We start from the raw sequence: 25,504 nt of genomic DNA on the forward strand, positions 1-25,504 counted from the left end.
ACACTCGAGTGTTTCCAACAGCGGAGGGAGAATCTTACATAAACCTCTGATGTAATTTTCTGAGCATGACTCAAAGCACCAGGGAACCCTCGCAGAAGACATCGAAGATGGTTTCTTTAAGAAAAGACAACATTGCATACATTTATTAGGGATGGACGCCAATTCCAATACATGCAAATCACCATTGTCCTTTATATGTAGTGTTGACATTATTGCAAACACTTGTCTCCCTGCTGTTTTGTGTATTATATTTTTATTATCTTAGGATAAAAAAAACATTAACAATTACATGGGATGCCTTGTTCTGCATAACTTAACGTATACACAGTGGGAACAGGAATGGCAATGCTTTAGACATCATCACAGCCTCTTCATAACCCCCCCGCCCACCCCCAACCCACTGCCCGCATGCAGTTTGCACTGCACAAAGACCAAAAGTCACGTGAGACAGCCTGCAAAGAGCACAAGAAGCATTCACAGTAAAGGAGGAGAGGAAGGAGGAGAGGATGGAGGGGAGGGCGTAGGGGTGAGGGGGAGGTGGGAGGGCAAAAGATGAGAGGAAAAAGGGGGGAGGAGGAGAAGAGAGGGAGTGAAACAAAGTGACTGCAGCACTGGCCTTGGTTTAGACAGGAGAAGGAGCAGCATAGTCCTAGTATTTCATTCTAACTTCTCCCACACTTCAACTCCCGTCTCCTGATTGTGGTACTCATTGTCTTTGACACAAAAAAAGTTTTATATATGCATGTATATATGTATATATGTATATACATATACGTATGTATATATATAAATACATTTTTATAGCTACAGCACCTTTTCCCATGGGGCAACAGTGTCAATACCTCGCACATGGTTCATGGCCGTGCCAAAGAAAAAAAGAAAAATAATAAAAACAATATATTGGTCAGGATATTTATCTTTTTTTCCCTAAAATTGGCATTTGACATGATGATATTCTATTGCCGTCTGGGGGAGGGAAGGGACAAAGGTTCTTCTTTTGAGTTTATATTCAAGTTTTCTCCTTTTTTCTGGTGTATAATTTCTTCTTTTTCCTGTTTTTTTAAAAAGAGTTCACACTTTTGTGATTTGCGTGTGCTGCTCTTCATCAAAAGGTTCATTTTCCGGATCAGAGTCAGTGGTGTCAGAGTATCGATAATGGTCTGGCTCATTGTCGCTAACGTCCGGGGTGACGGATGTCGAAGTGCTTGCCTCTGAATTCGAAGGCTCCTCCACGGTTTTCGTAAAATACAACTTCACCTGGAAACACAGAAAACATTGCCAACTTAGACTTTGTAACAATTAAAACAACATTCCTGGTTCAATTTTTGTGATTTGATGGATACAGTTGTGACAAATTTTACCTTGAAGTTTGGCGAGAAGTAGCGATTAGCTTTGTCTTTGTTGGCCTTGTCCAAGTCGTTCTTCGTGAGCGTCAGGATGAGGTAGTCCCTGTCCCGGTCGCTTTCCCTGCCGCTTTCCCTGCACTCGGCGCTCAGTGGCTGGCCTTGGCCTGGTGCCGGTACCCCCTGCTGGCTCTCTGCATTGTTCACCGCCCCGTTCTCCATCTTGTCCCCGCTCTCCTCTGGTCCAGGGATGAAGAAGGTGTTCACCCAGAAGTGAAACATTTTGTCCTGCGATGGGAGAGGAAATTTAATGAGTAAGAGGTATGAAAAGGAGGATTAATTTCAAACTCAAAAGATTGTATTTGTTTATAAACCGATCCTGTTTGTTAAAACTGGTATTATTTAGAGTTTTTCTAACTCTAACCCATTTAAAACCAACCATTTTAATCTGTCTCTTCATAGAGTTCAAATGAGAGCATGAGAAATCTGCTAAAACAATATGGTTTCATTTTCAAAGAGCCTCAGCATCTTTCATCTTCAGCAACTGTGGTTCAAACCAACTTTCCACAAACAGATATAAATACATAGCAGCATTAATATGGGACTATTTGCAGCTGAGTATCGATACAAAGTTTTAACTAGTGAAGATCTACAGAGGCAGGACAAATGACAAGGTTGCTACATACTTTTAAAAATCAAATTAAGACTCTGTTTAAAGACCTGACTGAGAAAAATTAACTCCACTTCTGTGAAGCATAGATCAAAGATGAAAAGCATACAAGATTTTTCAATACAGCAGACCAGGGCAACTGTACAGTGATAAACATAATAACATAGTGTAGCAGGTTTGCCACGCACAACCTCAACAGTGCAAAAAAGTATAACTAAAATCAAATAAATTTAGCCGGAGAATGAAGACTGGATATAGCAATGTGTTACTAACAGTGCTCGTAAGACCTCCAACTGGTAAAATTGAGACTTTCTAAGGCCTTCGATCTCAACAGCCCAATTTAAGACTCTTCAGGAATCAGCAGGAACCCTGAGATGATGTGCTGTGTCTAAATGTGGGGAGGGGAATTGCAGAGCAAGTTGCAATATGACACACAAAGATATAATGATATTGCAATTACGTAACAATTGAAACCTATATGAAGAAAAGCTGCAAAAGTGCAGGATTGAAGTATTTCTTCACAGCATTTTCACCCTTAAGCACAGTTCATCTTTTAATTTCTTTCCACCACTGTCAGACATTTTTCATCATCATATTTATCCTAAAAATATGGCCAATTAAGTTTCACTTGTGGTTATTTTTTGTTTAAAAAATATCAACGATTGGGATCACTGAATAGTTGATTTCATCACACAAGTATGGATGATGATAAATTTCCAGATTAACACTTTTCTCCATTAAGGGTTATCATGTTACAAGAATTATAAAAACTTTAATGTAATTCAAGTAAAAATTACAGATGGAAATTCAATAAAAATACAACTCTTGTATGCCTAGTATTGGGGATTTCTTGTTTTTAAGCACCAGAAGTTGCACAAAAATTCCTACTTTCCTTCTTGTTCAACCACAGTTTAATCTACAGAATACTGTGTTCATAATAATATAGATCTCTTTTTGCTTGTTGGGAAATACATAAGATGAGGAACTTAAATGATTGCAGAATAAATCGCAGCTGCGTTATTCAGCCCTACTACACGCTAGATATTCTGAAGCCCACTTATAGAACAGATCTGGCCCCTTACCAACATTTGGGGGTGACTCCCATTTCAGGTTTTTCACAAAGATTATTTTTCCAAACAATCTTTTTGTGTGCACACATTATGATTATTTTACTGCTCCTGGTAGAGTCAGAAGCTGATCTGAAATCAATTCCAGGTTGAGCTGCCTCCAAGACAACACAGAACAACCAGCGAGAGCAAGTAGACCAGGCAGCGTTACCACCCAGATGTTGTGCACTTCGACAACTCACGAACAAAAACACAACTGTTGAGTCTTCTCAGCCAGGCTAATTTAACCTACATTCTTCATCCTGCTTTTTATTTGCTGCAAAACACACAGCAGCTGAGGATGTCAATGGTCCTCCATGTTTGTTTCTCTTCTGAGGTTGTGTTTGATCACACAAGTTTGTTAGATCTCAAAAAAAAAGAGCAGATCTGTGGTCTTCTGGTCTGTTTGAATTGTCTAGTGAAGTGGTTCTCAACCGCTGGGGCATCGGGATCCATCACCAGCTCCTTACAAGAATTCGTGACCCATTTTTTTCACAACATTTAACGTCTCAAATGTATTTAATCCAAGAGTTTGAACCCTAAATGGAACAAAACATTAATAATCAAGGAGGCAGGATGAACCACACGTTTAAAGGGACACCATTGCAGAATGGCATGCATGCATACATTTTGTTTTACTGGAAAACCTTTCCGACCCACTGGAAACAGCTGTTTTTTTTTTGGTCCTAATACACCAGTTGGGAATCACTGGTCTAGTGTGTGCATTTGAAGGATTTGGAGGTTAAATATCAGTATAAACTCTCCCACATTTTTGAAACAGTCTAGAGCAGGGCTATTCAGTCAGTTCAGAATGAGTGCCACTTTCTAATAAAAGGCTCCCGAATGAAATGGCGAGAGAGATGGCATGATATACAGTTCCAAGAAAAAATATGTGAACTCTTTGAGATTTCTTGGATTTCTGCATAAATTGGTCATTAAATGTGTTCTGATCTTCATCTAAGTCATAACAACAGACAAATATAGTCTGCTTAAACTAATACTGCACAAAAAATGATATGTTTTCATGTTTTTATTGAACAAACCATGTAAACATTCACAGTGCAGGGTGGAAAAAGTATGTGAACCCCTAGGCTACTGACTTTTCCAAGAGCTAATTGGAGCCAGGAGTCAGCCAACCTGGAGTCCAGTCATTGTGATGAGATCGGATGTGTCGGTTAAAGCTGCTCTGCCCTATAAAAAACACACACCAGTTTTGAGTTTGCTGTTCTCAAGAAGCACTGCCTGATGTGAACCATGCCTGGCACAAAAGAGCTCTCAGAAGACCTGGGATCAAGAACTGTTGACTTGCATGAAGCTGGAAAGGATTACAAAAGTATCTCTAAAAGCCTTGATGTTCATGTGTCCACAGTAAGACAGACTGTCTACAAATGGAGAAAGTTCAGCACTGTTGCTACTCTGCCTAGGTGTGGTCGTTCTGTAAGATGACTGCAAGAGCACAGTGCAGAATGCTTAATGAAGTGAAGAAGAATCCTAGAGTGTCAGCTAAAGACCTACAGAAATCTCTGGCACATGCTAACATTTGTATTGACAAATTTACAATAAGTAAAACATTAAAGAAGAATGGAGTTCATGGGAGGACACCATGGAGAAAAGCACTGCTGTCCAAAAAACACATTGCTGCACATTTGAAGTTGTCTAAAGATCACCTGGATGTTCCACAGCAGTAGTGGCAAAATATTCTGTGAACAGATGAAACCAAAATTAAGTTGTTTGGAAGGAACACACAACACTATGTGTGGAGAAAAAAAGGCACAGCACACCAACATCAAAACCTCATCCCAACTGTGAAATATGGTGGAGGGGGCATCATGGTTTGGGGCTGCTTTGCCGCCTCAGGGCCTGGACAAATTGCTGTCACTGACAGAAAAAATTAATCCCCAAGTTTATCAGGACATTTTGCAGGAAAACTTAAGACCATCTGTCCGCCAACTGAAGCTCAACAGAGGATGGGTGATGTAACAGAACAACGACCCAAAGCATTGAAGTAAATCAACAACAGAATGGCTTCAACAGAAGAAAATATGCCTTCTGGGCCAGCCCAGTCAGAGTCCTGACTTCAACCCGATTGAGATGCTGTGGCATGACCTCAAGGGAGCGATTCACACCAGACATCCCAATATTGCTGAACTGAAACAGTTTTATAAAGAGGAATGGTCCAAAATTCCTCCTGACCGTTGTGCAGGTCTGATCTGCAACTACAGGAAACGTTAGGTTGAGGTTATTGCTGCCAAAGGAGGGTCAACCAGTCATTAAATCCAAAGGTTCACATACTTTTTTCACCCTGCACTGTGAATGTTTACATGGTTTGTTCAATAAAAACATGAAAACTTTTTTTTTTGTGGTATTAGTTTAAGCAGACTGTGTTTGTCTATTGTTGTGACTTAGATGAAGATCAGAACACATTTGATGACCAATTTGTGCAGAAATCCAAGAAATCCCAAAGGGTTCACATACTTTTTCTTGCAGCTGTATGTGGAATGGTTTATATAGCTTTAATTAAATAATCAAACTGTTTAGGATTTTCTCCTCCTCAATAGACAGAAGCACAAGTGGGACATTGTTGTTTGCAACATGAGGTTTGTCTGTTCCCTGCGGTCCACCCCCAGTTCGGCCCCCATTCCTGAGGCTCTCCCCTTTACACCCCCCTTATAGGCGGCCTTGGGAATCAGAGCATTTGTTATAAACAAGAATAATTTGTGATGTGATGAGGTGGGAGAAATAAACTGAGGGTATTAATGTGACTAATAATCTTACAAATATAAATGTTAAGAAACTCGTGTGGATCAGTTTTCAAATATTAGTAGTCTACTCAAAGGGCCACTAAAAATGTCCTCAGGGGTCTGACCAAGGGTCTCAAGTGTAGCCAGCCTTAGCTGGGTGAGAAAAGTCTTATTCTTTGACTGATCACATGTGTGAAAGAGTTGAAATCAGATCTTTGTTAATGACCCCTAACATTAACACAACTAACCTTCTTCATCATTTTATTCTGTTTATGGAAGAACTCCACTTTGATGTCTCCGCAGACCGGCAGCGGCTGGGGGAATTCAAAAAACATGTGCTTATCCTCCCGACGCGTGTGAGTGGGGTTCGACGTGTGAATCTTCACTTTCAGCTGGTACACCACAAACTGGGGATCTGCGAAAAAAGTGTCAATGTTGCACAGGGGAGGGGGGGTAAAGATTATGAGATTTGTGAGAGGACAAGACAGAAAAACACATAGAAAGAAGAGTGAGTTAGAATTGGAGCAAGAAAGGATACAAGTGTTATTACATGAGTTTGGAGGGGGAAAAGCATAGCACATCATCGCTTCCCCGTTACTATGAGTGCAAAAACATTATATTGAATTGAGGAGGAGAAAGGGAAAGTAGCAGATCACAAAATTTAACAGCCAAAGTGACCCAGAACCAGAGACACAGGACCCTATTCTGATAGACAGTCACAGTTTGGTCTTAGGTTTCATTTACGAAGAGTTTTAACTCTTTCCTCTGTCTGTCAGGGTGGATCTGAAGATGACATCATTTGCCTGTAAGCTAGGAAACATGTCTACCCTCCCACCTGCTGGATCTCTGGGGCCGTATGAAAGCAAATCAGTGAAATCATAACAACAATAATGGATTAAAAGGCTCATTTACCCCAGTGCCAATTCCCTTTCTTGAAGCCCTGAGGGGTCGGCTCGCTCCTGTTTTTAACGGTACTGTCCCCTTAGAGAGAGAGAAGGATATTATCACAAACAGGGCAACCTGGGCCGGCCTGTCAGGGGCTCGACAGCACGGCAGGCAACAGACAGAAGAACTCTACACAAGTTATTCACACACAGCTTAAAAACGGCATATTGTGCATTTCCACCAAGCAGTCTGGTTGGTTCAGCATAGTTTGGCACGATTTGGTACGGTAAGTCCTGATTTTGAGTAACATTTCCACAACTAATGTCACTTCAGTCTCCAGAATTTTAGCTTTTTTTGGAGATCGTAAGAGCTTGTCTTTCAGGTCCCAAATATCTCTTCATTTAAGCTTTTTATGTTTACCAAACAGAAACAAAAAATGGGGGGAAAAAAGAAACCAGCTCTCATACGGAAGCTGACTCCTGCTGCTCATGTAAGAGTCATAGAACGTGACCAAACGACGCATCATTACGGCTCAAAACTTGACTTGTCATTTCATTTTGCTTAATAATGCATCACCATTTCCTTTAGAAGCATGAGAAAGACAATACAAATAAGAAAAGCTGTTCAGCTTAGGACAAAGCATAGTGTGTTTTCAGTTTAGCCATTACTCCTGCGGTCACACAGGAAGTGAAAACTTCTTTCAACCAATTAACAAACAGCAGTGAGTCTAGTCCACTCTTTAAGGTCAGATAGGTCCACAACAGAAGAATACCAAAAGAGTGAAGGTGGAAATGCTAACATTTGTGTGTCAAACTGAACCAGACCACTTTGTGGAAACGCAGCTATACAGAACTTCACGTGTGTTTCTTTAATGTGTGGCATGGTGCTGTGCGTGTGCTACACAAAGGGGAAGGAGGAAAGGGGAAACTGGGCACCACTGACAATCACAAACACAAAAAGATCTGTGTGATGCTAATTAAAGTAACACATTTATCAAACTAGCAATTCTTCATAAAGTGTGATGCGTGTGTGAAGACGTCAAACTCAGAATAGGGCCATTTTTTAATAAAAAAGAAGAGTTAAGAGGAAAGAGAAAGATCAATACAGTCGTGTTAAGGTGAAAAAGCAACAGGAAAGGAGGAAGGAGAACATGCACTTGATCTGGCTGACAAACATACAGAATCAGGGTAAACAAAGCACAGTATTGAGTATGTCTGACATATTTAGGTAGAGCTTGATTTTTCCTTCTAGAGAATATTTTAAGACAATACTGACAATATACGCTCATCAGGTACAGCAGTTTAAATGTTTATCAGTGCACGTCTAATCAGCCAATCACATGACAGCAAAAAGTGTGTTTGGGCGCACAGACATGGTGGGAATAAAGGATATGTGAGTGACTTTGAACATGTTATAGTTGTCGGTGGTCCAGCAGGCTTTTTATGTTGTTAACATTAAATTCTGACCCTCCTATTCGATGTTGCAGAACTCAGACCAGGCCATGTTTTTCCAATCTTTTGTCCAATTCTGTCAACCTCAGTGAAACTGAGCCTCAGTTTCCTGTTCTTAGCTGACAAGAGTGACACCCGGTGAGGTCATCTGCTTAACCCTTTAATGATGATTGATGAATGATTTTTTTCAGTCAATCAGTGGAGATCAGTTACAGAAAGAGACATCACACCATCTGACCAATCAGCAGTGGCCCAGAGTGTCTAGAACTCCCCGTTTCATCCAGCACTTGCCAAGTGCAGTTTCACGTCTCTTTTGACCACACACAAATGGCCCTAATATCAGAACTAACCATAATAAGATGATGAAACATTAGAAAGGTGAATAGTAGAGCTTAATGTAGTGAAAATTTAGCATTAAACATGAAGGAACCATATCTGGACATACGCCTGTTTAGGAGTTATTGTGTCCATAGACTATTAGAAGATTATGGCCATTTCATTTATTAAGTCATCCCAAAGGTATTTTCTAGAGATATATATTAAGATATAGGATTATAGTATCCTATAATGTAGTTAGACGTCGTAAAGAGTGATCAAGTGGTTAGTTTTACAATCTAATAAAAATTTCCAAGGGATGAATAGTAGATAGGTATGATTTTTGTCCGTTTTACAACCTTATAATGGTTTTGTTATACTTACGTGGTTTGTATCAGTTTAAACTTTCACTTTGAGTATATTTTTCTCCTTAAATTCATTAAGACATTCAATATTTGTATTTTTTTAGGTCTTCTGATGGAATTATAAGGAAAAATAAATGGTACAAATAGAAAAAAGTTACTTAACTTCACAACAGTATAAAAGTTTTATCATAATTCAATGGATGAAGGGGGAGAGCCAAAGATCTTGGGGCGCAAGGCTTCGTCTGCTCTGAGGCTGTCAAAATTAGATTTGCAAATATTGACTAAAACCCTGATAAAGCAGTTATTAAGTAGTTTATACAAAGGTCTTTTGATAAGAAAAGCATGCATAGGCCTTTTTTAGGGTTTTATCAGTGAAACAATTAAAATCTATGTTTTTTTTTGGCGATAGCGTTTCACTTTTTCTTCTCTCTTGGGTCGGGGGGGGGGGGCGGCTGCTTTTCTTAGGTACATGTAGGGGGGACTCTGAGAAAAAACGGTTGGGAAACACTGTCTTAAATGGTATTCTGAAGCCAGTCCTGGCTTTTCTCCAATAAGAGGTCAGAATGTAAAGACATGATGTCTGATGTCTCTGAGCCTGTCAGAGGACACTGAAGCCATCTCAGATGACCCTATGAGGTTCAAGCTGTCTCTATTTGATGCTCAATTCTTTAAGTCCTACTGAGAAGCACCATGTTGATTCCTCTTGAAGGTTTTATTATGTATCATGCTCCTTTGACATCAGCCATTAACAAAGCATTCTGGCCCGCGGACCTGCCATTCACTTGACCTTTCTTATTTTGGACCATGTCTGTAAACCTTCAAGATGGTTGTGCATGAAAATCCCACCAGATCAGCAGGTTGTGAAATCCTCAGACCAGCGCGTCTGGCACCAACAACCACAGCACATTCAAAGACTTTTAAATCACCTTCCTCCGCCATTCTGAAGTTCCCATTTTGAGCTTCAGCAGATCTCGACCATGTCTTAATGCATTGGTTACTGTATGCGATTGGCTGAACAGATATTTGCGTTGAAGACCCATTTAAACAGGTGCACATAATGAAGTGACAGGAGAGCGTGAATCCATTTCTGCATCATCTTTTGCATGGAAACTCTATCCAAGTACTCACAAACATTCTAAGCTTCAAGTTGAAAATTAATCAACAAATCTTTTCTAAGATAAGCTCTTTTTAAGATGATGTTTTCAGCTTTCCTGTCTAGTCTTTGTAAAGCACAGGGAGAATGCAGAGGTGAGGGTAATTTGTCCTCTTAGAGCACACAAGAGAAACAGGAATCATCTAAGAGACATTAGATTGACATGCTGATAAAACGCTAACAATAAAAACACATTTCCCCTTATAATTAGCACAGATAATTAACAGTCTTACAGATGCTTTAAATTTCATGTCAGAGGACATGCAAAGATCTAGTAGTGCATCAAAATGATAAGCAAATCCAAGACAAGACCCTGGAAAATGATTCACAAAAATGATTCATGTTTTCCATCATTTTGGGTTGTCAAATACACTGTTTTGGACAAAACAGCTTTGTTAATAAATGATTGTGCAGGATCTCTACCCAGAGTCTTACCAACACACAAAAGACAAGAAAAAACTCAGATGCACTCTCCTTAATCAGTTTAAAATATCTTTGATTTCACTGCATGGTTGTGTAGACCTAAAAATCAAATCTCTGACATGTTTTGGCAAGCAGTTTTTAAAGTTTACATGACCATGCCATGAAAATAAAGCCATTTTAGTTGTTTAAAGAGAGGGCCTTGAGGTTTTTCTTCATGTCATTTATACAGTCAGAGTCCTGGATGCGCTCCTTTCTTCAGTTTTTGATTTTGAATGTCGACTTCGAGGGCATTGAACGCTCTTTCCAGAATAGTGTTTTCAATAAAGCTAACACTGAGCCTGACTGCCTCATGCCTGCATCCCTCCATAGCTGAATACAAGGAACATCAAACGCTGCAGTTTGCATTTTATAACGCCATATTTAAAGTAAACATTGATATATAACTAGTAATAATGTGGTGACTGAAAATAACCGTGGCTACCTGTTTGCACTTCTTCTAATAAACCACCAGCCTTAATTCATTTACAACCTTTTCAGTGTTGTTGAAGCACATATAACTCCTGATTGTTTTCTTTCAGAGCTCTATACCAAGCAAACATTATGTACTGTGATTCCTCTAATATTATGCATGGAATAGTATTGCAATGCAGCAGGCAAACAGCTAAAAGCACACTGAACCTCACACTATTTTATACACAATCCTCCTGGGTAAGCCCAATTTAGAAAAAAATAGTTGCCAAAATGAGTTCCTGCTCAACTTAGCCAGAGTCTGGAGAGAATAAATTTGTTTAAATGCAACAAACTGATAAAATCTGATTCAAAACTTGATTTTACAGCGGCCACAGACCGAGTTGGCCTCATCGTAAGCAACAACAACAGGACTTAATCAATAACAAGCTGCTCTTGTTAGTCAAAAGGTCCAAAAATACTGCAGCAAAATTCAGCCAGGCACAGGACTCTACTGTCTGGATGACCCCTCTTCGTTCTGTGGTGCTAAAGCGGAGCGTGGGTGAGCCCCTACAGTGCACAACACATCCAAGGCTCTGGCTCCGTTTGAACAGCGGTGTGCATTGCCTACGCCCTAGTTTGGAGATGAACATGAGCGTGACTCACTGCAGGTGCCCCCGCTGAACATGGGGAGAGTCTCGAACACCATTTTGTGGAAGAGGAGCGCCACTGGCTTGTACTCGAGCTGGTTCTTCAGTAGGTAGCTGTAGTAGTACACATAGCGGCGTTGGCTCGGGATCGTTACTCCCTACAAAGACAGGAAAAACGTTAGAGAGACTGTTGTTTTGTTCATGTACTCTGCTTTAAACGAACTCTCTACATCACTGAAAAACAACAATTTCCTCTTACAGTTCTTCAGATAAAAGCAAACATTTAATTAATGAATAAAATAAAAGTTATGTTCACTTATGTTCATGTAACTGCAAGTTAGCTTTATGTTAGCTGACAAAACCAGATCTGGAGAAAAAACATATGCTCTCAAATCAGCTCTTTATATTGTAATTACTTTCATCTTTTCTTCTTTTTTAATCCATGGAAAGGACTTTCATTCTAAGAAACGTCCCTTAAAAAACAATCTGCATTTTTCACATACTTGAAATGATCAATCAAGGACATAGTTTGCCCTAAAGATTAACTGAAATGAAATTCAGTGCTGAAATACATTAAGAGCATCTCTGCATGAAAGTTAGGATCATAAAAAATGTAATTCCTAGGGCTGTCAGCATTAAAACATTAACCACAGTTAATTATAATTAGTGCATTCATTTCTAAAAGCCCCATTAACAGCATGCTTTCTTTCCCTTTATGCACACTTTAGTTAAACTATTGCAGTGTCTCCCTGCATACACAGTGATGTAAAAGAAATCACCACTGCTCCTTAATGTCTCATTTCACCTTAAAAACCTCACAGACAGCTCAGACGAGTCACAAGTCCTTTTCATCTCGTGTTCCCAAATGTTTATCTTATACTGTTCCCTTATTTCCTTTTCAATCTGTAACAAGTTATGGCATCATCGTTATTCGTTTATTCAAAGTACCTTATTCTCTTTTAAAACAAAAGCAGGTCTGTATCCAAACAGGAAGTAAATGACCCTTCATTTGAGACACTACAAAAATCAAAACATAAAGTCAATTCTGAATGCAAACTGAACAATTTCCAAAGAATATTAGTATCCTCTTCTTTTGAAATTAATGTTAACCCTCTGAGTCCAAAGCTATTTTCTTTACCCACTTTGTCTCGCCTGAACTTATTGTTTTAAAAAGCATGCGAAAAAATATTAACCCTGTGGTGCACAGCTAAGTTCTAAACATCCTTTATTTCAGGACAACCTGGTCTTTATGAATACATGTGCAGAAAACAGAAACAAACTAAATGGAAATTAAGACTGAAAGATATGTGCGACACATCATAAACAATAATGACAAACTTGTTTTGTTGCACAAACTTGTTCTCCCATCTATTTGGGACCAAAAAGTGAAAAATGATCATTCTGTCACAAGAATTCTTCAAAATATACACAGATTGACAAAGCAGTCCTGGTGCTTCTTTGAATTTGTCTGTTTTTAAGCCATTATTTAAAGCGGTTTCTGTCTGCAGAGACACAGAGGGACACATCACAGGCTATTTCTCTCCATTATGAGTTCTTCAGGCTGACTCCCCCAGGATCTAAGTGTAATGACACGTGCAGTTTGCAAAGCATGATGGAACAGCTTGCCAATTGGTTGTCACAGCCCTGCATGCAAAGCTAGCATCAAAAATGATCAATTTGAATAACACATGTTTCTAGTTGTCTTATACGGCAATGTCTTACAATTTTGTTTAATGTTTTGGTCATTGTTTTTAGGAAGTATTTTATTACCCTGTACTTTGATATGCTGATCCACTTCAGTCAATTTCTATTTTATCCAACTGGTCTATCCTTTGTGAAGTACTATGGGCTGAGTGTTATTATGAATGAAAAGCTTTTTATAACTAAAGCGGAGTTGAGTAAACCAGTTACCAATTTCTGACAGGAAAAAAAACAAACAAAAACAAACACTCTAAATTAGAATACTGAATATTGTGTTTGGATGTAGGAAGAATTATTATTGACAATGAGCAAAAATGTAAGTTTTATTAAGACACAACTGTATAAAAAGTATAACTAAAAAAACATTTCTGTAGCGGTTTCTTGTTCTAGCAGTTGTATATCAGGGTTCCTACATGCTTTTAGAAATCAAGTTTAAGATTTTCAAGACATTTTTAAGACCTAAACTGAGAAAAATTAAAACCACCTTTTGTGCAGAAAATGGTCAGAACTGAATGGCATGAGAGATTTCTCAGTACGAAGGACCAGAGCTGATTTTTTCAGATTTAATGTATTGTTCATGAAATGTCACATGACATAGGGAAAAAATATTTTTCAGTCATAAACGCCGAAATGTGATGATTATTGGTGACTTAAATGCCTCTATTCAATCAATATGCTATATACTGATATTTACCATAACCCATTTTAGCTGAGCCAATTCTAAACAGTTTAATTATTAAAAAGCAGAATAATTCTCTTTGTCTGAGAAAACCTGCGCAAATAAGGGTGGGCTACATGGCTTTTTAAGTTTGCAACCTAGTAGCCCAGATTTTAGAGAACTGGACTGTGTTTTAAAACAGTACAGAGTGTTTTATTCACAGTAGGTGAGATAGTATCAGATGGGGTCTGGGGGTGCCCTAGGAGTTTTAGAACATCCAACACTAAATTCCCTTAACTCTGGAGAACATTTATGGCACAATTTATATAGAAAGATGTTTAAAATCGTATAAGGCTGGCTAAAAAACAAAGCTTGGAAAAGAACATGTCTTCGTCAAAGTCCCTTCTTAAATTTAAGACCTCTCACTGTAAATCAGACTTTTAAAGGCCTATAAAAATCAAATATGCAATTTAAGACTATTTAAGCCTTGTCAACGACCTGCAGAAACGCTGATATATGCACATTTTAAAAGATAACACTGGCATTAGCGAATTTTCTGCCTCAATCAGACAGTAGAGAGACAAAAGGGAGAAAGAGTGGATGAAGTCATGCAGCAAATGTTGAGGTTTAAAGGTGACCATAAATGCACATTTATTTGGGTATCTGGAGCATCTACTGACCAACAAAATATGAAATAAGCCAAAATAGTCCCTTGTTTTTGGTCCTTCTATGTCTGAAAAAATGAAATCTGACAGTCTGTTAAGAATGTGTGCTCCTTGTGACATCACTAAGAGTCAGTATGAAACTGCCCACCTGTAAACTGTCATCTCCACTCACAGCTATAGGAGCAGGAAGTGGTACTAGTATGAACACAGCCTAAAGAAGAGAGGGGAGAGTGCAGAGGAACTCATTTGTATTTACAGAGACACCAGCTGCTGTGGCGCCGGTGTGTTTTGGCCTTAGGAAAGGCTGTTTAGAGCTGGTTGATACAGGGTCAAAAACCTCCTCTGCCTCTTGTTCCATCAGGGCTTGACAGTGTGAGCATTTCACTCACATTTGCACCTAGAAATAGGTGTGTGGGAACTGTAAAAAAATATTTAGGGGCACATGTGTGCATAAAAAAATTAGCAGAAGGAGAGATCCACCCAGGGGGTCTCACTTTGAGCGTTTTTTTCTTCTCTGTCTTTCTGTACATCAGACTGGTTTGTGTATGATTAAAATGATCAAAGTATGTATATACAACGCTGTCTAAACATAAAGTTTACCTGGTCTTCACACCTTAGTAAACCCTTAAAATATCCTTTTTTTTTTTTTAGATCTGTACCATCCGTGATCAATTATGTGCATGCAGTGTTGGCTCGTTCTGCCCCTCTCTCTCCCTCTGTTTCACAGAAACTCTGATTAGGTCTTTCCCGTACTGTCACCTCCTGTTCTGCATCCTCTCTTGTCAAATGTCACTTTCTACAATTGTTTAGTTTGTGAATTTAGGATAAAACTCTTTAAAGTTGCTGCGCTGGTCCTGATCAGGAATTAATTGATGTCGTTGAACTTCCTCCTGCAAATCAGCTGTTTTGAAATCAGGTCGTGGGTGAAAAAAAAGATAATGAAGAGTATGATTTATGGTGTTTCAATAAAAGAAAGGCAACTGCTGCTAACACCGAAGCAGAGACACAGTGAGGAAGAGAAAGTAGCAAAATGTATGAGCTGCTGTCTGTGAGGGAAGGGGAGGGATGCAGGGGTGTGTGTGAGGGGGGATGAGGGGGGCAAGAGCAAGCAGATAGCTAACAAAGTAGGATAATTGTTATGATGAAAATAAGGAACCCCAAGTGATGACAATTATTTCTAAATAAAAAACAGATGGAAAAAAACCCATAATTTTTTTTACTGCAACAAGGAACATGATCATTAAAAGCATTAATCATTTCTGTGACTTTCTTTCAGATAAAGCTAGTTTTGATCAATGTCACAGGTCTGTGGTAGTTTTTGTACGTTATCCTTGATAAGGACTTAATTACAACTAACAACTGTGTCTTTGCAACTATCTTAGGCTTAACAGAAAAAACGTTTTATTTTTTATTATTGTAGTAATATATTTTCCTAGTTATTTTAAGGTAATTTTATATAAACAGTGTTAAGTGATTATGTCGGGGGGCCTCATACCAGAGACTGCTTAGAGTCGGCCTTCATGACCATTTTAAGCACAGGGACAGAAGTGTACTCAAGTTAATTATTATTATTATTCAGAGGACCTGGAGATTGTTTAAGGATAGATGGAGCTCTTGTACCCACAATTGCTGTAAGATAGCTTAAAAATTAATAATATTAAAGACAAAATTAAATTACAATACTTTTTCAAAACTTGATGATTTTACCTTTCTGTACATTTTGTATAAAAATTCATTAAATAATTTTACTTTTAAATGTCTATTTACATCATGTTTATTATGGAAAACACATTATTTGATCATTTTTCATTGAGCCCCTAAATTTCTTCATGTGTTCCTAACTTTTTCAACTTAGGAGCACATGTACTCCTTGGGAAAAAAGTTAGCGTCAAGCCCTGTCCATATAATATTTTGACAGCAATGTTTTCTTCAGACCACAGCAAAATCTGGTAAGTCACCTTTAAACTAAAGCCAGCCCACTATCTAACCTCTGAGGTGAACCTGTGCTCCACTATGATAACACTGATCCACATCCATATTTGCGACATTTTCTCTGAGTGAAATGGCTTTTCAGGCTGTGATGAAGATCTCACCTTCTTGTCCCTTGTCCTGACTTCACCATAAAAGTCGAGTGCTTCCTGGGCCTCCAGGAATTTGCCGCGATGGAGGAGATAGGCGCAGATCATGACTCCGGTGCGGCCCTTCCCGGCTTTACAGTGGATGGCCGCCACGTGATTGTCGTCCTCGCTGAGCCACTGGTCCAGGTCTTCACAAAACGGCTTAATTAGCTCCAGCTGAGGAGGGTTGTGGTCTTCGAAGGGGTACTGTGCAACTGATGCGTGACGAGGATGCAGGCCCACATAAAGTTGTAACCAGAGAGGAGAGGGGAAGAGAAAAAAGAAAAAAAGAAAAAAGAGGAAACAGGGACAGGTCAGAGGATTTTAATTGATCATTTGTGCCATCGGTTTTATACGGGAAAGCATCTTGGAGCATGTGAAGCCGCCTACCTCTGCAGTTAAATTTGGCAGCATCGTAGTGTCTTTCTGCACAGCTGAAAAAGGAAGAAGAAAACCGAGTTAGCTGACACAGAGAGAGGAAGTTATTGAAGAGACAATAGAGGAGCTCAGGTAGGAACAAAATATGGAACACTTACAGGTTGTAGATTTTGTAATGGTTTTTATGCTTTGAATCCAAAAACCTGTTTGCAGGAACGAAGAGAAACAAAACAAAATCACTTTTATCATTCTTCTTCTTATGCACCTTATATCTTTTGGTACAGTTCCCTTTGAATCTAATCTAGTGTTGTCAAAATACTAGTTTAAATTTTTGATGCAATACCAGTAAAAAAAAAACTATCAATATTGACACCATAGCAACAAAAACACCCATATAGGGTCATTTCTTTGTGCCGGCTATCTTGTGCTCACTGTCTACATTGCAAGAATATATATTAGTAACGTTCTGAAACACTGCAATATAGGCTGTGCTCACGCTCTCATGCTATAGATTTGCAGTGTTGCTAAAGCTCTGGAACTTTTCAATACAATGGATCTTTAAATTGACAGAGACTGCACTGTAAAAAAAAAAGGTGTCAAAGTACCAAAGCATGCTCAGTTTTAAACATCTCAATACAACCACAAAGCAGATAGCACTCACCGTACTACATCGTCTATATTGTTTCTGTACACGCCCTCGAGTCTCTCTGCTGGAAAGCCCATAGCAATGATGTTTGGGTAGATATCTGTTCGGGGGGGGGGTCAAGGAAATGTGCATTGTGCATGACTGTGGACAGTGCTAGAGGTCTACTTCTGCTTTCAGCAGCTCTAGAACATGACTGAGATAAAACATACATCTTTATACAAGAAAGTGCCATACGACCACAATTACAAGAATGCAGAGACGAGCAGCCGAGCATGAAAAAAGGTCCAGCCAATGTCAATATGAGGGTGTCGGTGTGGTCATGGAGAGATGGGAGCACAGATCAGCATGTGTGTCCGTGTGTGTGTGTGTTGTGACAGATGGCCTTGACAGTGAGAAGCAGGCAGAGAGGACGGGAGTTAACAGCGCTCCTGCATGAGCCAGGCCCACATGTGGGTGCACGAGGAGACTCTCCGCTCCATGACCTGCATTTATTTTTAGAGCCAAAAGTTATATCGGGCCGATCGCAAATGTTCGGCTTATCTCTTTTCCGAGCTCCGCCTGACCAATTTGAATTTCTACCAGAACGGCAAACATGAAGACGCCCAGGTAGACAAAAACAGAAACTTCCTTTAAACAAGCAAACCGTTGTGTGGGGACAGGCACACACACAGCAGGAGTAAGATGTTCATATCTGAAACATTTATATGAGCCATAAAACACCAGAATGACTAACTTCTAGTTCCTCCCTCCTGTGGCACCTGGCTGCCTTTGGGGTCGCTGTACATCACTGAAGAGGGCTCAGTGTGTCAGTGTGGGATAGTGATGGAAAATGTCTGCTGATTACATGGTGACAAGCATACAATCTTAAAGGCACACATCAGCGTCATGTCGCGGTGAAAAGAATAAATCAAGGTGGCAGGCGTGTCTTTGAGGCCTCGGCTGCGACACCTACCTGTAACCGAAGTCTGCCTGTCGCCATAAGCCGCAGGATTTCACACTTCAACCAATGACTAAAGGGCAACCTTTTCTTACACTTCCTGTGCCAGGGTATCAGAAATAGAGAAGCTGAGTAATTTTAATAGGATGAGTCTGTTTCTTTTCGAGCAGACTTTATTTTTCTGAGGGTAAAATCACCTTTTAGCTGGTCAGAATCATTTGACACGCGCACCTGACAACTCTGGTGAGAAAGTCAGCTTTGGGTACAATTTACACAACTTCGCAGATGTGTGAACACAAACAGGTTACAGAGGAAATCAACCATTTTAAAAACTTGCTCTCACAATTTTTTCCCATTTAATTTTAACCTGATTGTTCGTAACAGTATAGGAAATGAGAAATGTTTTGATTTGTACTCATGTTATTAATCTGCAGTTCATGTAAAGCTCCCATGAGGGGTTTTCGTGTTTGACAAAGCAAACGAGACCCTCAGCACAAAGACAGACCATTTCTAACTGAAAGTTTAAAGCCTGAAACCACTGCCATGGGGTAGGTGTCAGACAAGGCGTCTCTTTTCCATTTTTCCTATAAATACTCACAATGGCAGACATGTTTGACTATTTAAAAGGAAGGATGTAATACAGGTGGCAGAAAATGCTTCGTTTTGCATGTTCATGACAAGGTAAGCAAAAAGATAAGAAGCACCACTTTGTCCACAAGGGGCGTCAATTCAACACAAACCCAAAGTACCTCACAGAAGCTTTAAATATGATAAAAGATCAATCCTACATGAACGTAACTACACTCATGAACACAAAAACAACCTCTGTCATGGTGCACACCAGGGCTGCAAAATAAACTGCAAATCTATTGTCATCACAATAAGAGCATTTGCAACAGACACGTTGAAAAGTAGGGACAGAGATTGATATTTTTTGTTGATAATACCTTGATGGTTACTCCGTATCGGTCCAAGTCTTTATCAGTACCACTATTGATACTTTTGTTTGGCAGATAAACAAAAACATGACAGTGCTTTTTATCAGACTGGTCCAAGCTGAGTGGAGCTTGAGTTAGAAAGTTATGATTCAATCTGTTACATCTATTTTATGTCCCTCAAATATTCCTCATCCACAATTGTATTAATTGAAGTTTTGTTAAAAGATTAGTTTTGATTTTCTTGATGTGGCATTTGAACACATCATGGCTTTTTTTTTAAAAACACTGTCATTTCTGAGCTGACCTCAACACATCATATATAAACATCTTTCAGCTCGTCAAGTCTACGGATTTACTTTTATCCTTCCAATCCCATCATGAATTTCAATTGTGGATTATCGTTTTTAAAAAGGGGTCTACCAATACTGGCTTTTCAGGGCTGACACAGATTATTAGTAGCTCATCAGACAGATAACCGATAACTGGAACGGATGTTTTTATTCTGACATAAAATTGCAAGAAAATGAACAATTTAGCCCCAGCTCTTTTAGCATGAGAAGCGCCTCAGAGCAACACAGTAGAAGCAGGAAAATAGGAAGTGATGCCGCATGCGCACTGTGTCGGTGGCACCCAGGCTTATGTGCTGATTAGCTAATAATCATCTATCCAATCAGACTGTGTTGTCGAAAGGACATTCAGTGAGACTGAGGAGAGTGAAAACAAAGCCAGAGGGGAAGACAAAGTAGCACACTCTTTGATAATCTAGCTTTTATCAACTATCTAGAAATAAAAATATTGATACTGATAATCGACTAAATGCCAATTACTGGCCTCATTAATGGATCAAGCAGATAATCAGTCTACCCCTATTTTTGATGAACAAAGCCTGTATGATAGGGACTTGCTACAAAATTTGGAAGCACTTTTTAGCGCCATTCTAAGTAGATGAAGAAAATTGTCCGGTAGCAGCTGAAGCCAGTGTTCTGAGTGCATGCTACTCCCAACGCAGCTAGAGTCATTTTTGCTCAGGCTGACAGTTAAGGGTACCACATTCAGGTTTGTTTCGATGCCCAGTGCAGATGTGTTTCAGCATATGATCTCCTTGCAAGTTTTGCAAGATCATCATAGATCATAAAATGCCGTTATGCCCCAGAGCCCATGAGACTTGTTAGTAGCCTCGATTAGCCATAATGTCTTTGATTTTCAGGTATATATATTAAAAAAAACAAAAAACAAAACAAAACAAAACAAAAAAAAAAACAGGACTGGGTCTTTATGGGCCAGGGTTTCAATCTCCATCCCTATTGAAAAGTCTGAATTAATCACATTAAATAAGAATTATTTTATGCAAGCAGGCAACACTCTTATGTCAAGCATGTGTACAATTTTATGATCATCAATATGATATATTATTTTATAACTGATATATTGACTGCAAAAATTGGGTGTATGTACTAATGAGTCTGTGGAGTTTTTGGCAGAATTAAGCCTTTTTGGATTTCTTTTGAATTCAGGTGAAACATGAAGCGAATAATTAGCTGGAGCACAAAAATAATACTTTAACGTTAACCCATTTGTCAAAATTTATATTGTTGACATCAAACTATGTCTTCATAAGTTAAATGTTAATTTGTCATAATTGAGCCAGAAAAAATCACTTTTTAAGTTGGAATATCTTCCTGTATTTTTCATTTCACACTATGCATTGCAGAGAGGAAAGACAGCCAAACACCACTTCAGCCCTACTGCACACATACTGACAATTGATCACTTAAAGCCTATATGACAGAGACAGAATTAGACATCCAGTGAAGCTACATGCACAAACAAAGCTGGTGCCACTTTAAAGATTTTTGCTGGGAAAAAGCAGCAGTCTTCAATAAACTCTAAAAAAAAACTTAATAAAAGCTCAAATTCAACAGAGGTACATTAGACACAGGCATAAATTCAACAAGCCCAACAGTAAGTCCATATTATTTGCATACTACCAAGCTACTTCCCTGTGGTAACCTATCTGTACATACTGTACCATTATCTCACCCATTAATGCCTCAAAGACCTAATTAAAAGCCAAATGTAGGTTTCCTTTGCTACTTGATGGGCTACTCAAACCCTGGGACCCAAAGCCAACTTCTGACTATCTGACTATTAGAAGTGTTTTTAAAAAGCTCCACAGCTCCCAGGAGAGCCTCGGCCCAGGGCATGGGGGGGCTTGGTCTCTGCAGCTGGGAGGAAATGCACATGCAGGGACCCCCTGACGGAAGCTCCAAATAGGAGGAAAAAAAAAAAAAAGAAATTCTGCCGTTTAAGGCACGCCTTTTCTTTAAAGCCAGCCCTGCCTCAGCTCTATGCATACGCCAAATCCACAACTGAGAGCAGGACAGAGAGAGAGAGGGTGGGGGGGAAAGGGAGAGTGGGAACCGGCGAGCGCTGAGCAAGGAGGGGGTGGGGAGGACAGGAAAGGAGGAGAGCAGAGGAAAGGGGGCAAGCGGAGGGAGGGAGAATTAGAGTGGGAGTAGTAACGAAAAAGAGCAAAGGAGAGGTGGTGGGTTGAGAGGGTAAGAGAGGGAGAGAGCACTCAGACAGCAGAGCTGATACAAGATCACTGGCAACTCTATTTTAAGGGCAATTCCCAGAACTGTGATACTGCATTACATAACTGCAGAGAGCCCATATTGTTTTTAGACCTCGTGCCAAAAATGATAAAAGGGATGATTTGAAAGGGCCTACATCTGAACAAGAGTGGACTGCACGCCCAAAGAAAGAAAGATGCCACTTTTTGAATAGTGTGCCCCCTTTACACCTGCACAAAGCTGCGGAGCCACCAAGCGATGTGAGACATAACTTCAACTCAGAGTAAAACCAGGTGTGAAATGATGAGATGCACATGTTTGAGCATCTGCAGTCACATACATCCCTGCTGACAGTTTAGACTATGACCACTTCAATCTGTTACACAAAAAGTCAGCAGAAATCAACATTATAGTCTCTAAGAAAGAAACGCCTTAGGTCAGAGCTATTATCAACTTAATGCTACAATGCTGGTAATAACCAGAGCAAATTTCGTCCATAAATACAAAGTCCTGTTTAATTCTTTACATGATGTTACACTGACCAAAAATGGGCTTCAGCCTATCACTACCACTTCTATTGTCTTTAAGATAGACCTTTCTCAATTTATCAGTTGGTCCATAAAGTGTTGAGAAATTAGTGAGAACAAGCATGCATGTGCAGACGATGCATGCAGCCTGTTGCAGTTTCTGCATGTGCAGACTATGCATGTAGCCTGTTATAGTTGCTGCTCTTGTACTTGCAGCTTTACTTCTCATTCATAGTTCTTTCTTTTCCTCTTATTTTGTATATACAAATGCAGTATTTTGTTTAAGAGCAACTGTAAAAAGAATGGGATAATATTGAGTATTTCTGGTTCTAAAATCCATCTCAAACCCAAGTTGACATCCTCCAGTGTAATGTTTCATCCAACCAGCAATCAAAAAAGAAAACATGTTATTTTCTGTCTCAAGTTCCTGTGAAAAGCTAAAATGCTGAATTATTTAATATCAGATACCAAAACTTTGTGATTTCTTTTATACAAAGATTAAAATAATAAAGAAGCTTTCATCCAAACTGTTTGACTCTCAAGTGATTCCAACCATTCCAATGTCTGACACCTTAAACTGTATGATCTAGACAGAATTTAGCTGATAAAATGGTTTACTGTCTTCATACATAGTCATGTGCACATCTAACAGAACTCCAAACATAATCATAACCCACTATATGCACTCTTTCACTTTAGATTTTGCACTGACCCAATGCTGGCTGACCACATCAGCCACAGGATCAAGTTTGTCACAAGTCAAATAAGCAAAGACACCAACTTTAGTAACCAGACACACTGTACTGAGGAACCAGGTCACCTATTATCAGTGGTAATAGATGAGGAACAAGTCCTGCAGAGAGGACAGAAATAGCATTACTTCAACCTGGAAATTATTTTATCTCCATAGATAAAGGGACCAGGAAATGTTAATTAGATTCGGCACATTTGTTGCAATCCATCAATGAGTACTCACCCACAGAGAGGACACATGTGAGGCAAACTTACATCAGGGATGTTACAGCTATTTGCAATTTAAAAAAGAAACCCATCATCTATTCTCAGATACACTTTCTCTATCAGAGACATGCACACATGGACAGCTTAATCAGAGCTGTATCCTGTAATACTAAAAACCATGTACCTGCCCTCAAACACCAGCTGATTGGTAGAGGAGACCTCATGCCTCTAACAATTTAACAATCTCAAGCTAGGTCCAAGACATGGAGGGACTGGTATGTAAGCTAAAATACCTGTCGTTATTTTTTTAAACACACAGTAATGTCCAGTTGAACGGACTTTTCCAGTTATAATTTGACTGTGACATTTATGCGCTCTGGTTTGACAGATCCACCATCTTTCAAACATGCTGGGTGACAGCAGAGCTGCGCTGTCTGACCAACTAGCCAGCTAGCTCTGTAGCACAGAGGCTAACTACATCACGTTAGTGCATTGACATTTCTGCCTCCAGCTTCACTAAACTCAATGCAATGATCACACATTTAGTTGTCAACGTGTAGGCTGCTGGGAAAATAAGTATCATAAGGAAGGATACATGTTAAGTCCAGGTCGAACCCATCCTCCTGATATCTCCTTTTGTTCCGGCTGACCATTTCTTTTATAAACATAGCCATTGTAGCAGGTGACAGGAGTCTTTATGGAGTAAATGGTGAAAACAGGTTTTTCTAGAGTTGCCTGTCCAGTCCTGGGTGTCGCAGACTGTGGGGTCTGCTCTCGGCTGCTGAATTTTGCTGGTCCTCGCAGAGACTTGCTAGCCAGCAGAGCTAGCAGTGGCTGTCGTTAGGATTAGAAAGGCTTCCTCTGGATCATAAAGACGGGCCTCGCTCTGCTCCTCCGTGCAGGCCCGACTTTCCCAATCCTGCAATTCGTCTTGCAAACACTCCCGAATAAAATACATGCAGTTATCCTCAGAGAACCCTTTGGATGCCAGACACGGTCCAAGCTGATGGCTCAATCGCAGCCGCCGCGATTGACAGCGAGAGGACAGAGAACTCACCGGTTCCCGAAACCCGTATCCAGTCAGTCAGACGTAGCTAGCTCGCTAGCTAACTAGCTAGCTAGCACAGCTAGCTAGCAACAATAGCTTATGCTAACTCCTTTTTCGATCCAAAAGCCTCCTAACGAATCAACATTGTCATCGACTGATTGCCGAGAACACATCTGAAAAAAGTGACAGGCTCCACCTTAACTGTATATAGACTATACAAAGATCAGAAATGTGCAGAGATTGGTTTGACAGTTCCGTCCCGAGGAATCATCTTCTTTTCTGGCTGCTCCGCTCCAGCTGAACTCTCAGGCTCCCATCATGGCCTCCACCGAGGAAAAAAAGAAGGTAGAGCAGGCTGGGATTTTAGAACAAATATCACGCCGCCGTCACCATATAGTTCCACGGTTTCATTATAACCGGCACCTACAGTATTTATCAGTAATTTACCAACAAGGAAGAGTAGACGGGGAAGAAAAAAATATGACATGTATAATTATCCTGACCACTGAAAGCGCAACAAAGCAGTTATTTCGTGCTTCTGGCGGAAGGATAAAATGAGTCCGTATGCGACGCTCCTTTCTGTCAAAGTGGTCACGTGTGACTGTAATTAGGGAAGTTTCTAACATGTCACTTTTCGCGGTTTAAACTGTCATTTAAGGATTTATTAAATATGTTTATGGAACATACTCTGCCGTAATAAATATCTTTATCCAAATGTCCTCACAATCTCACATAAAACTCAATTTTAAGTCAATCGCGCCGAAACTCTCATGCAAACCAAACATAACGACGCGTTTAAAATATATG

At 39.7% G+C, this 25,504-nt stretch overlaps 1 protein-coding gene across 2 annotated transcripts; it reads right to left on the reverse strand.

The window, feature by feature from the left end:
• Positions 1–226: 226 nt before the first annotated feature.
• On the reverse strand, positions 227–25,220 carry ptena (phosphatase and tensin homolog A). Of its 2 annotated transcripts, XM_041789318.1 has the most exons (10): positions 24,245–25,220; positions 17,730–17,814; positions 17,227–17,271; positions 17,081–17,124; positions 16,667–16,905; positions 11,566–11,707; positions 6,773–6,841; positions 6,109–6,275; positions 1,362–1,631; positions 227–1,257 (listed from the first exon to the last, which is right to left on the reverse strand). In XM_041789318.1, exons 1-10 carry the CDS (start codon positions 24,321–24,323, stop codon positions 1,072–1,074), a joined length of 1,326 nt encoding a protein of 441 aa, XP_041645252.1. In that variant the 5' UTR covers positions 24,324–25,220; the 3' UTR covers positions 227–1,071. The 2 variants fall into 2 exon arrangements, with proteins under 2 accessions (XP_041645252.1, XP_041645253.1); XM_041789319.1 differs by lacking the exon at positions 6,773–6,841 and having other exon boundaries at positions 228–1,257; positions 24,245–25,219.
• Between the last annotated feature and the right edge of the window lie 284 nt (positions 25,221–25,504).

This window comes from Cheilinus undulatus, linkage group 6 (genome assembly GCF_018320785.1).
Source record: "Cheilinus undulatus linkage group 6, ASM1832078v1, whole genome shotgun sequence".
Classification (NCBI taxonomy): Eukaryota; Metazoa; Chordata; class Actinopteri; order Labriformes; family Labridae; genus Cheilinus; species Cheilinus undulatus.